This window comes from Balearica regulorum, chromosome 27, assembly GCF_011004875.1.
Source record: "Balearica regulorum gibbericeps isolate bBalReg1 chromosome 27, bBalReg1.pri, whole genome shotgun sequence".
Lineage (NCBI taxonomy): Eukaryota > Metazoa > Chordata > Aves > Gruiformes > Gruidae > Balearica > Balearica regulorum.
Genome location: NC_046210.1, coordinates 3550027 through 3562259, shown reverse-complemented (window position 1 = coordinate 3562259; position 12233 = coordinate 3550027). Strand labels below are relative to the sequence as shown.

At 58.0% G+C, this 12233-nt stretch overlaps 3 protein-coding genes across 4 annotated transcripts in view; 1 reads left to right on the top strand and 2 right to left on the bottom strand.

Moving 5' to 3' along the window:
* Positions 1-794: 794 nt before the first annotated feature.
* Positions 795-3133, bottom strand: NPM2 (nucleophosmin/nucleoplasmin 2). Its single transcript, XM_075736569.1, has 10 exons — positions 3057-3133; positions 2530-2612; positions 2330-2415; positions 2127-2243; positions 1956-2049; positions 1758-1888; positions 1472-1500; positions 1323-1359; positions 1003-1073; positions 795-858 (listed from the first exon to the last, which is right to left on the bottom strand). The coding sequence occupies exons 2-9, from the start codon at positions 2591-2593 to the stop codon at positions 1029-1031; spliced, it is 603 nt and encodes a 200-aa protein (XP_075592684.1). The 5' UTR covers positions 2594-2612; positions 3057-3133; the 3' UTR covers positions 795-858; positions 1003-1028.
* A 729-nt stretch (positions 3134-3862) lies between these two features.
* On the top strand, positions 3863-5636 carry PBDC1 (polysaccharide biosynthesis domain containing 1). The gene is made up of 6 exons (XM_075736718.1): positions 3863-3952; positions 4059-4124; positions 4813-4872; positions 4968-5108; positions 5191-5302; positions 5407-5636. The coding sequence occupies exons 1-6, from the start codon at positions 3929-3931 to the stop codon at positions 5511-5513; spliced, it is 510 nt and encodes a 169-aa protein (XP_075592833.1). The 5' UTR covers positions 3863-3928; the 3' UTR covers positions 5514-5636.
* A 236-nt stretch (positions 5637-5872) lies between these two features.
* The window catches only part of XPO7 (exportin 7), a 47964-nt gene continuing 41603 nt past the window's right edge, over positions 5873-12233 (bottom strand). For both annotated transcript variants that reach the window (XM_075736715.1, XM_075736716.1), the window contains exons 22-28: positions 11909-11991; positions 11125-11339; positions 9874-10012; positions 9365-9525; positions 7939-8037; positions 7544-7671; positions 5873-7392 (exon numbers count right to left, since the gene is read on the bottom strand). In XM_075736715.1, the coding sequence (XP_075592830.1) occupies positions 7299-7392; positions 7544-7671; positions 7939-8037; positions 9365-9525; positions 9874-10012; positions 11125-11339; positions 11909-11991 (919 nt within the window). In that variant the 3' untranslated portion in view covers positions 5873-7298. The remainder of the gene's footprint in view (positions 7393-7543; positions 7672-7938; positions 8038-9364; positions 9526-9873; positions 10013-11124; positions 11340-11908; positions 11992-12233) is intronic.

The following is a 12233-nucleotide window of genomic DNA, read 5'->3' as shown; positions in this document are numbered from 1 at the left end:
CAGGGCTGTGCCTCGGCCCCTCCAGCCGCAGGGGATGATTGATGGCCATGGAGCTGTCATCACTGCTGGTGTGTGTCCCCCCCGGTTTGGGGCAGAGGGGCCCAGGGAGCCGTCAACGCACCGGTGGGGGACCCAGCTTGTGCAAGCAGCCCCTGCGGAGCGAGGAAAGGCTGGAGGGACAGGGCCGCCTGTCAAAGCCTTCTGCGTGTGGCCCTCACAGGCAAGAGCCTCCAGAGACCCTGCCCTGACCCCCCCCCCAGCCCCATCCCTTGCACCCCAAATGGGGCACCCTGCTCCCCGCAGCTGGGGACTGACCTGGCCCCAGGTTCCCCCCCCCCCAAGCCCTGGCAGCCCCCAGGGGCTCAGCCCTCCTGCCCCACACCTGGAGCAGACTAAAGCCGCCTTTGTGACAGGCTCAGCTCCCCTCTCGGAGCCAATCTGAGACACAGCAGTGTGTCCCCCCCCGCACGCTCCGAGGGGCACCGGACCCTCCACAAATACCTGCTGCCTCCAGAGCAAGGCCAGGTCAATGAGTTATAATCATCTCCCTGCTGCTCAGTAATCCCCCTTTGTCTCCTATTCACAAGCAACACTTGTTACCCCGCGTGGGACGGCGGGGAGGGGAGCTGCCGCCGGCCCCCCCCAGCCCAAGGGGAAGGATGGTGCCAGGGCAGGCAGCACGCCAGAGCCAGGGCAGTGGGCACAGGGATCCCCGGGGGAGGCAGGAGCAGCCCCCGGCCAGGGTGGAGGATGCTCCCACCCCCCGCTCCATCCCCAGCACAGAGAGCCAGGAGTGCAAAATATCCTTTATTGGGGAAGGACAACACCGAACCAGCAGCTTTCCAGGCTCTGCTGCACCTGGAAGGGGAGGAGGAAGGGTCTTACACGGGGACATCCCGGGCAGACCCCGCTTTGGGGCTGGGTCCATCCCAGCCCCGAGACGGGGAGCAGACACGGCCCCCCCCAGCCCTGGAGGGACCCTCGCACCCAGCTGCCCCGTACCTGGCCAGGCTCCACCGCAGCTCCCACTACTTCTTGGCTGCTGCCTTCCTCCCCCGGCCAACTCCTCGTCCCTGCGGGGCCATGACTGAGTACGGGGGGGACCCCTGAGCTTGGGGAGCCCCCAGCATAGGCACAGCTGGCCAGGACAGCCTGGCCCTGCGTTTCTCCCCCATTTTTAAGTTCAGCAGCAGATTAACATCCCCCATCAGCCCCTTTCCCTCCCCAGGAGCTGCCAGCCCTGGTCAATGAGCATTAACCCACCCGCCCGGCTGGGATGGGGTAAGCAGGAGACACAGAGGGACACCCCGGCCAGCTCCTACCTTGCTGGGAAGGGGATCCTCAGCAGAGACATTGTTCCTGCTCGGAGAAAATGGGAGGGCTGGGATTAGGGGTGCAGGGTCCCAGCAGCACGGGGGATTCCCTGCTCCACAGCAGGGCTGGTGGATACGTTTCCCTTCATCATACTCACAGCTCATCCTCCTTCTCCAGCCTCCTCTTCTAGGGGGGAGAGAGGAAGATGTAGGTGGCAGGGCCAGGCACGATGGGGACTGGCTATGGAGCCTGTGGCTCTTCCTCCCCGAGGGATGAAGATTGCGGCTCACCCCCGTTACAGAGAGGAGTTCGGGGCTGGCTGGGAGTACGGAGCAGCCCCTCCCTGGGATCAGAGGGTGGGAAAGCTCCCAGGAGAGGGGGCTGCACGCCCAGCAGCACAGGGACCCCCCCCCCCACTGCATCCCCAGCCGAGGGGTGCTTACCTTGGCAGCGCTGCCCTTCCTGGCAGGTTGGCCCTTGGGGGGCTTCTCAGGGGACTCCTCTGCCGGCTCGTCTTCCTCAGCATCCTCCTCTTCCTCTTCTTCCTCCTCATCCCAGGACAGGTTGGGCATCACTGTGGGAGAGGTGGGCTGAGCCCTTGCTCCCACGGGGGGTGACAGGGTGGGTACCCCAGTACTCACTGGAGACATGCTGCCCACTGATGTAGACGGGGCCAGAGCCAGCTTTCAGGTGGAAGGTGACCGGCGGTATCAGCTCCACTCCCATCAGGGTGGTCTGGAAGAGAAGAGAGTGGCAGCACCCACCACCAGCCAGCCCCCCCCGCCCCAGGGCAGCCCCCCCCGGGCACTCACCATGGGCAGCACAGAGGGTTTCAGCGTGGCGAGGGGCACCGGGACACCAGCATCCTTCTCAGCCGGCACGATCTCCACCACGTGGAACTCATCCCGCGCCATCTCCCCCAGGCAGATCTTTAGGGAGCAAGAAGAACATCCCCCTCCCCATGACATCCAGGCACCCCTCACCCAGGACCCCCAGGGGTTTGGGGACCACGTACCGTCCGCAGGGCCAGCTGCTGCTCGCACTGCCACTCCTCTGGCACCTGGAAGGTGTAGGAGTCCCGCTCGCTGCTCAGCTCACACCCTAGGACAGGCGGGTATCAAAGCAAGGCTGCTCCAGACATGGGGGGGGGGGACAGGGACAGCCCCCAGCCCCACGGGAACACTGCTGGGGGCAGGGGGGAACCCCAGTGCTTACCCCAGATCACAGACACGGGCTTCTCAGATTTGCTGTCAATGTCAACGCTGTCCGTAAGGGACATGGCTCTGGGATTCCTCGGCCTGGGAGGGGGCACACAGGGGTACTTTACAGGGTGCCCCCCAGGAGGCCTTTCCCCAGGCCCCCCCAGGCTGCAGGACCCCCCCACCACACACCAGCTACAGCCAGAGGCTCCCCAACACCTCACCCCCAGGAACAACCCAGCCAGTTTCTAACACCACAGCAGACCACTCACCCCCAGACAATTTAATCGCAGCCCCCAAACACACCAGCAGCACCCCCTGCCCAGGGGGCTTATAGAGGCACAGGGGTCCTTACACCCCACCCACCCAATCAGCACCCAACTCCCTTCCCTCTTAATTAGCAACAGCCCTTCAGGGGCAATTAGAGCCCCCAGGTGTGTGTGTGCAAGCCCCCGCCCGGAGCCCTGTCCTGCGCCACGAGCAGAGGAGCCCCCCGATCCCACCACCCCAAAAGCTGCAGCAGGAGAAGCATCACCCTCGTACCCTGCGTGACCCCCGCAACCCCCAGCCTGCAGTGGGGGGTGGTGAGGGGGTCGCTGTCCCCCCCCCTCTGGGAACGGGCTGCTGCAGGCACAGGATTGGGGGGACCCCCCCCCCACAACCTGGGGGGCTGCAGGGCCGGTCCCGGTGCTGTCACCTGCCCTGCCAGGGTGCGGGGGGTCAGCAAGAGCAGGGACCCAGCGCCGGGGTCCTGCCGTGGGCCACCGTGGTGTGCCACGGGTCACCGTGTCCTGCCACGTGCCACCATGGTGTGCCACGAGTGCTGTGTCACCTTGCCCTGTTGTGGGCCACCGTGTCCTGCTGTGGGCCACCATGGTGTGCCACGGGCCACCGTCTCCTGCCGTGGGCCACCATGTCCTGCTGTGGGCCACCATGGTGTGCCACGGGCCACCGTGTCCTGCCATGGGCCACCATGTCCTGCTGTGGGCCACCATGGTGTGCCACGGGTCACTGTGTCCTGCCACCATGGTGTGCCACGAGTGCTGTGTCACCTTGCCCTGTTGTGGGCCACCGTGTCCTCCTGTGGGCCACCGTGGTGTGCCACGGGCCACCATGTCCTGCCGTGGGCCACCGTGGTGTGCCGTGGGTCACGGTGTCCTGCCGTGAGCCACCATGTCCTGCCGTGGATGACCATGTCCTGTTGTGGGCCACCGTGTCCTGCCGTGGGCCACCTCGCACTGACACTCCGGCCGTGGACCGCCGTGCCCTGCCATCCCTTGTCACTCGGCCGTGCCGTGGGTCCCCACGCCGTGCCCCGTGCCGCCTCCGCGTGTCCCCGTCCCCCGCGTGTCCCCGTCCCCTCCCCGTGGGCGCAGGCGCGCGTGGGCGGGGCCGCGGCGCCGTTTCCGGCAGCGATGGCGATGGCGGCGGCGGGGCTGGTGGGGCCGGCGGGGCCGGGGGGGGGGCGGTGGCGTTGGCGGGGCCGGGGGGGTTCGCGGGGTCGGGGTCCCCCCGCCGGTCCCTCAGCAGCTTCTCCCCGCGCAGGGACCCGGCGAGGCCGCCGCGGCCGCTCACGCCCTGTCGCTGCCGGCCGAGGCCTTCGGCAACGATGTGAGTGCGGGGGGGGATGCTCTGGTCCTGGGAGGGGGGTCCCTGTCCTGGGAGGGGGATCCCGGTCCTGGGAGGGGGGTCCCTGTCCTGGGAGGGGGGTCCCGGCCCCGGGGGGGGATGCTCTGGTCCTGGGAGGAGGGTCCCGGTCCTGGGAGGGGGGTCCCTGTCCTGGGAGGGGGGTCCCTGCCCCGGGAGGGGGATGCTCTGGTCCTGGGAGGGGGGTCCCGGTCCTGGGAGGGGGGTCCCGGCCCCGGGAGGGGGATGCTTTGGTCCTGGGAGTGGGGTCCCTGTCCTGGGAGGGGGGTCCCGGCCCCGGGGGGGGTGTGTGATCCCAGCCCAGGGGGGGTTCCTTACGCTGGAGGGGGGGTGTCACAGCCCCGGGAGAAGGGTCCCAGTCCTGGGGCATCCCCAGCACCGAGGGGGGGGTCGGTCTGCAGAGGGGGACACACAGCGCCAGGGGGTCCCGCACGGATGGGGTGCTTTGGGGTCTGCAGGTCCATAGCATCACCCGTGAACCCCCACCGCGACTGTGCTGGGGGGGGTTGTTTGGCCGCAGCCCCCCACACCATCACCCGCAAGCCATCCCCGCTTTCCCCCCCATTCCCCTTGTCCCCACACCGCCTCCGAGGGGGGGGAGAGGACCCCCCCGGGGGGCACAGCCCTGCCTGACCCCCTCCTGCCTCTGCAGCCCCGCGTGGAGCTGGCCTGGGCCATGAAGGCACACCAGCACGCCCAGGTCTACTTCAACGTAAGTCCTGGGGGGGTCAGGGTGGTGGTGAAGGGCTCACGGGGGGGTGGTGGGGTGGTGTGTGTCACGGTTAATTCTTTAGTCTTCCTGTGTAGCTCATCTCCTCCGTGGACCCCAAGTTTCTGAACCTCACCAAAGTCGATGACCAGATCTACAGTGAGTTCAGGAAAACCTTCAGGGATCTTAAAATCGACGTGCTGGACCCAGAAGAGCTGAAATCAGAGTCTGCCAAGGAGGTGGGTGGGGAGCAGGGGGGGGGACACCCCAATTTCCCCCCCCCACCCCAGGCTCTAGGGATGCTGACGCTTCTCTCCCCAGAAGTGGCGCCCGTTCTGCCTGCGGTTCGAGGGGGTGGTGGAGGACTTCAACTACGGCACCCTGCTCCGCCTGGACTGCCGCAAGGACTACACCGAGGAGAACACCATCTTCGGTGAGCGAGGGCCGGCACGGCCATCCTGCTAGAGAAGGGGTGCGCGAGGCTACGGGAAAGCTGAACCCACGGATCTGCTTTTATTTTTTTCTCCCCTCTTTTAGCCACCAGAATCCAGTTTTTCGCCATCGAAATTGCTCGGAACAGAGAAGGCTGCAACAGCGTCGTCTACAGCAGTGCCAGGGAGCCGGCAGCCACTGCGGCAGAATAAACGGCGTCGGGGTGAGGATGAGACAAGTTCACCCTGTGCCAAAGCTGTACCTGCCTTCCCTGCACCCCTAGTTCAGGCTATTTGCAGACTGTAAATAAATGTTTTAAAAAAAAAATATAAAAAAAATGTCCTTGAAAGAGTTGTTCCCTAGAACAGAAACCGTAAGGAAGCATTGCTGAATCCACTTCAGTTTTGGCTAGACCTTTGCCTGCATCACTCGAGGCCTCCGTGACGGAGTACGATGTACCCACACAACTCAAATACTTTTTTTTAAACGCGGTTCATTTGGGAAAACTCCCCCCCCACACCCCCCGGCAGGGGCGAGCTCGGGGCGCAGGCGATGCCCAGGCAGACACGGCTCAGTAGAAACCATTGAAGTTTTATTTGCAGTCACAAATGCTTACACTGTATGCAGCAAACACCCTTACAAGTCAACCAGCAATCTGCTCACGCGAAAAAGGACCCAACACACAATCGCCAGAGGAAAGAAAACAAAAAAAAAAAAAAAAAGAAAAAAAAAAGAAAAAATTAAGAGTAGGTGGTGTCTGGGAAGAGAAACTGAAGCCCTAAGGACTGAGTGTCTGTGGGTAGAGCTGAGCAAGAGGATGCACACGACTAGCAGCAACAATAGTGGAAAAAGTACAAGGCAAACAGGTTCCCTCCCCCATCAGCTTTCCTCTGTAAGTCAATTTTATATCCAAAACATTTATTATGGTGACTTAGGAAAAAAAAAACCAGAATCATTTTAAAGGGGTGTTAAATACTTCATGCTAGGCAAACCTTGTTATTAAGAACCCTGGGAGGCAGCGGGTTGGCTGCAGCAGCCCTGCGCTGCCGGCTCGGTTCCCAGCGCGGGGACGCGCTGCTGCGAGTGCCGGAGAGCACGGCAAGCTCGCCCGCAGCATCCCACGCGTGCTTCCTGCTCGACTGAGATGGGGGGGAAAAAAAGAAAAGGAGAAGGCAGAGTGAGGAGAGGCAGGGGTGGGAGGGAGGGAAGGGCCCTGCGAGAAGCGGGTTGACAGGGGGACAGCGCCTACTGCTACACCGGGGGACGGGAGAGACACCCACGAGCAAGCACGAATGAAAGATCACGCGGCATGGCTTAGAGTTCCTAATAACAAGGGCAAGACGGTAACAGGAAGTTGTGATTTCAAGGGGCTTAATAAGAAAAAATATACATTTGGAATTTTACAATGCCTTTTTTTTTTGTTGTTGATTTTTTTTTTTTTTTGCTTCTCTCTACACTTGTCACTAAATATATCTCTGCACTTTCACACACCCACCCCTCGCCCAGTAAAGCTTCAGGCCTGCAGGACACGCTTTCCTCACTCGCATACACAACCCTCACGCCAGCACCGGTGCACCAGGACTCTGTAAAAATTTCAATCACACTTTTTTTTTCTTTTTTTTTTTTTTAAACTGAGTCAATATAAACCTTGTTCAAAATGTTATGAAAAAATGTACATGTTTATACAAGGCAGGCTGCAGCAGAGCGCTGGCGTTCCACGCAGACATTCGGGTAGGGAGACGCTGGATTCTTGCACCTGGATTCTTGCCCTTCCACCCCCTCCCACGGAAACAGAAGCACCCTGCCCTGGTGAGCTCAACAACCCCTCCTGTTCCCTCCTCCCTCGGGACGTGGAGTACGGCCCAAAGCGAGCGCCGCAATCCAGCCCTGGGGAAGAGCAGGGATTAGAAACGCCCTCTTTTCTTTCCATCGGAAACGGTAACCCCTCTGGGCCAGGCCAAAGAGATGCTGCTCTGTACAGGTGGAGTTGGGAGACGTCAGCTCATCATGTCGTTGCTGTTCACGCCGTAGGTGGAGTTCTTCATGGAGTCGTTCACCTCTCGCCTGAACGCCGACAGGTTTTGTGTAAACCTAAAAGGCAGAGCAGCGCATTAGAGCGGGAGGTCGCCCGTTCCTCCTGTGTTTTGCTCTCCGTGAGGCTGCTGCAAGGAGCGTGAGTTCTCCAGGTCAGCGCGCCTGGGGACGGGCTCAGCCCTGTGAAGGGTCTCCAGCCCACACTGACCTGTCCCTGTTCTTGGTTAGGAGATTGCGTTCGATGCCTTCCATGAGGTTCTCAAAGCAGAGGTGCATCGCCTGCTGTTTCTCCGGAGGCTGGCTGTTCACTATACTGTTCCTCAAGTCAGAGAAATACTGGGGGAGAGAAGAGAAGGACAGGTTAACTCTCAGAGGAATAGCCAGCTTGGCTTTGGGACAGGGCATGCCTGACAGGCTCTCAGGAAGAGGGAGGAAACGCGTTACAGCTCTTCAGGCCACTTCTAGTGGCCTCATAAATGGAAGTGAACAGGCTCCTAAGGGCTTGGCACACACAATCTCTCCTGTCCCAACTTCCCAGCCACCTGCTCCAACACCGTTCTGCATCATTCAAGCCCAGACAGCTCCTCCAGCTGCGGTGTTTACCTTTTCATTGAGCAGTATCAAGCCGAGCAGAGGCCGAGACATGGACCACTGGTTCCTGCAGTCCTCAAAGATTATGATGTTCAGCACTGTTGACAGCATCTGGAAGAGGGAAAGCGAGGTTTACAACCAGCCCTTCCCTCCCCAGCTCTCTCCTCACCACCACGCAGGCTCAGGCCTAATGATTCACTTTTAATGGTGGAGGCTCAACGCTACAGAGCTCTCAGCATCACGGGACACGAGGAGGACCCGCAGCCTCCATGAACCGGGGCAGAACTTCCCTGAAGGCTCACGGAGGAGGTGTGCTGAAAGCTGTTACAATATTTATTCCTGACACACTCCACCCTGCCCCAAGGCAGCCAGGCAAAAGATTGTCTGACCTGCACTTAAACAAGGTAATCATGAGTGCTTCAACGCAGAAAGTATGTGCTGGGGTGCGCTGGGGAGCTTCCTCCAGTCCACACCAGGGGTGTCTGCCTTCCCTGCCACAGCCTCCTTAGACTAAAGCCCGTATCTAACCTAGCTGGTTCAGAAGATGCAGTTTCTCTCTTTATCCTCAGAAAGCACAGCTTCTAGCCCCAAAAAAGCCTGCTTTTTCTTTCATCTATCAGCAAGGGTGGAATGATATTCCCTGCTTTCACGTGGGAGTCATGCTGACACTTTGACAAGTCCCAGCGAGCAAGGCTGGATAACACTGTTGGAGATGCACTGAGCATTGCTGTTCAAAGCCGCAGGGCCAGGGCGAGAGGCACGTAAAAGTATTTTGCTGTGAAGTACGGATATCCAGATCCCAGCACAGGGCCCTCCTGAGCACCAAAACCTCTGTGAGCAGAATCATCTGTCATTAAGTGACACAGGTACCTAAACCACATGGTACGTGTAGGTATATGCTGAGCTAAGCCTGATCTAAGCAAGGAAAATGTCTTGGCTCACTATCGATCCTCTGCACTGCGCAGGCTCCTGGCCCAGAGAGAAGAGAAATCCCAGCAAGCTCCATGCCTAGCAGAGGCGTTGTGGATGGAGAGGCAGGAGACAGAGGTGCTACCGGCACGTAAACAACTATTCTCAAATTCACCCTGCTCAGGCTGTTCTGAAAGCAGGTGTGAACGCTGCCAAGGCAGCATGTGCTCCAAAAAAGACAAAAAGCTCATTTTTGGCTACTTCCTTCCATATCTGAAATGCAAAAATGGTGCTCCTTGCACAGGGAGAACCACGGCCCTGAAGCATGGCTTTGAGCCAGACCTACCATATGATGAAGGTGTAGGAGAGATGCAGTATTAGCAAATCATACTTTTTCCTCCGGAAAAGCCTGGGGCTCTAGAGCAGGGAGCACACAGCCCCCGTATTACATCACACTAAGAGAATTCAGAGCTCATCGGGGAGTTTACCGTGCCATGCCACAACAAGGCCCTACGCCCTCGGTCTTTACCTGCTGAATCATCTCCGGGTGCTGCTGCATAATGTGCAGGAACCGGTCGCTCTCCTGGGTCAGAGGTGTGGTCCTCTTCTTGGTGCTGCGAGACAGCTGCTTGAAGAGATAGGTGACAATGTGGTCCAAACAGGAGCAGCAGCCTGTGCAAACCATGGTGTCTGCAAGAACAGGAAAGGGGGAGATATTGGGGTACTGCCAGCAGTTCCCTTGCTTGGATGCACCTGGGCAGGCTCCCAGGGAAACACCACCACGTATCTGGGTCCTTTTAGGCACTCTGCAAGCCAGATCCACCTAACCCTAACCAGGTAGTAACTTCCTCACTGACATATTCACTATCTCTAGACAGTTCCAGACTTTAACAGAGGTGAAACTCCTCCACCCACTCACAAGGTGTATCTTAATTTATCTGTTAGCCTGAAATACCATGCATTCAAAGCAACCAAAAATCTTTCCCCACTTGCAAATCAAAGCCCTAAGAGCACAACACAGAGAACAGAAGTAGTTACCTAGTGCAGTGAGGCCTTCTGAAATGGAAGAGAGAATATACATGATTACATGAGGCTCCAGACTAGCTATAAAGTTCATGTGGTCCTGTGTAAGAACTTCCAGCAAGGAATAGTATGACTGGCTGAGCTTGGGATAATCCTGCAGAGAAAGGAAGAAAAGATGACTTTTAAGGCCTCATGGCTAGTCGGTAACCATCAGTCAAGGCTTTCTGCTAGACCCAACCCGTTCATTAATCATCTGAAAAACTGCTTACTGAATCTCCTGGAAAGAGAACAAACAAACCTCTCTCACAGCACAACTTACGGGCCAACGTATTTTCCCCCCCTTCTCCCCTACCAAGAGCCTTCCAAACAGGCTTCAGCACCAGCAGGTTCCCAACGCTGTTATATCAAAACATCTTTCCCCACTGCTTCACTCTTTTCTAAACGGGGAGTGTTAGCTGACTAATGCCAGTGCTGGAGATGCAGAGATAGGAACGGCTCTCCACGTGGCCACGCAGAGTGCCAGATCACATAAAAATCAATGGGGGCAGTGCTGGGCTCAGCAGCCTGCGCTGCTGTCAGTGCCACAGACCCCTCAGCAGTCCCCAGACTGGGGGAGGGACTCTGCTGGGAGTCCTGTGAAGTGTCCCACTCTCAAGAGTCACATTTGAGCTGCATGTCTCAACAGCAATGGTCTGGCCACCAGTATATTAAATCAAGAATGTGCTGAATGCAGTCACAGAGATAGTAACAACTTCTTTCAGATCCTGCTACGGCAATAAGACAGGTAAGACTTGGGAGGAATACATGCCGTCCTTTCTCCTCGATATTTTGCTGAGTAGGACTGTGCCAATAGGGTCTCAAAGCTCTGCTGCAAAACGGGTTTCTGTATACGAGGTCTGGATAGGAGCGAGACTCCGTAGGTGGATGTCTTCAGCAAGCAGGTTGCACCCTAAATGCTGATGCACCAAGATCTCTGCCCACAGGCAAATCCTTCACTCACAGGAAGTGTTTTTCAGGTAGAGGAGCCATTAGTTTGGCAAATGCTCTGCTGAGACTCGGAGTGTACCTCAGCAAGCCCTTGGGCAGAGGGGTTACAGCTGCTGCACATCCCAGGAGCTGTAATTTTGTGCTGGCCTGTGCCAATACCTGAGGTTCCGGGAAGTGGCACAGGCTCACTCATCTCTGTGTATTCCTTTACTGCAAAATCTTCCAACCCTGACTTCCCTAGCCATGTGTTTACACTGCTAATCACAGGTGTTGGCTTACCAGAAGGTCACTGTGAGGGATGGAAAGCAGAAGCTTGATAAAAGTTTGCAAGGCATTGTCCAGTGCATCATCCCCGTAGAGACGGAAGACCCCAAAGTTGACATAGCTCCCGCTCAGTGCGGCCTTGAGCATAGAGAAGCAGATGGAAATCCCCTTGAGCTTCAAGGCATAGACTTGATCCTTTGGGACCTCCCCAAGCGTTAGGATACGATTTCCTGCATGAGCACAGAAGTGGACTCAGTATTTCAGCAGCCACATCCAGACCCTTTCTCCCCCACGGTGCAGGAAAAACAAAAGTAGAGCCATAAGGAGTGACTGAGAAGTCAGCCACAAGCACCAGAGACTTATTCCCCAGGAAAAGGTTAGGGAACCCATTACAAGGTAAAATTGTGGCTCTACTGGAAACCATAGGAAAATCCAACAGCACATAATCTTGCTGTGGAAACAGGACAGCATAAGGACAGGATTGCTCTCCGCTTGCTGCACAGGTTTGCCTGTGTCACCTTGCACACTCACAAGGGGCTCAGCTGGGCTCCTGCTCCTTGCTGTCATTTTCTTCCTCATTTGCATGGCAAACACCCTGGCCCTTCTGCTCGCCTGCCTACCCAGCACTTCCAGCAGAATCTCATCATATCTAAGCATGCATTCAGCAAGCGATTTGGCACTGCTTCCCAGCCCGGGCTCGCTCTCTGAGCTGGCAAGTGCCCCAGCCCTCACTCCCCAAGCAAGTGGAGGAGTCAAGGGCAGACCGAGGCTGCCTGGATCCCACCTGCCGGATACTCACCATACGTAGTTATCATTTTACTCGTTTCTCGGAAGAGCAGGATGCCGTTTGGTGAGGACACGTCAAACTGCAGCCGTTGGGATCTAACGGGAAAGACAGGGAATAAATTTGAGCTCAAACATACCTGGGAGCGAAAACACAGCTGATACTCCAGCACCTCCACGTGCCGCTGTCTACTGGGGCACCCTTCTCCCAGGGCTGCTTCCCAGAGTTCGACAAAACACCCTGGTCTGGCAGAAAATACTGCTGTTCGTTACCAAAGCCAGGCAGGACACAGCCACTTAGGGAGAGACGAGCTCTACTGTTGCAGAAGAAAGGGCCTATA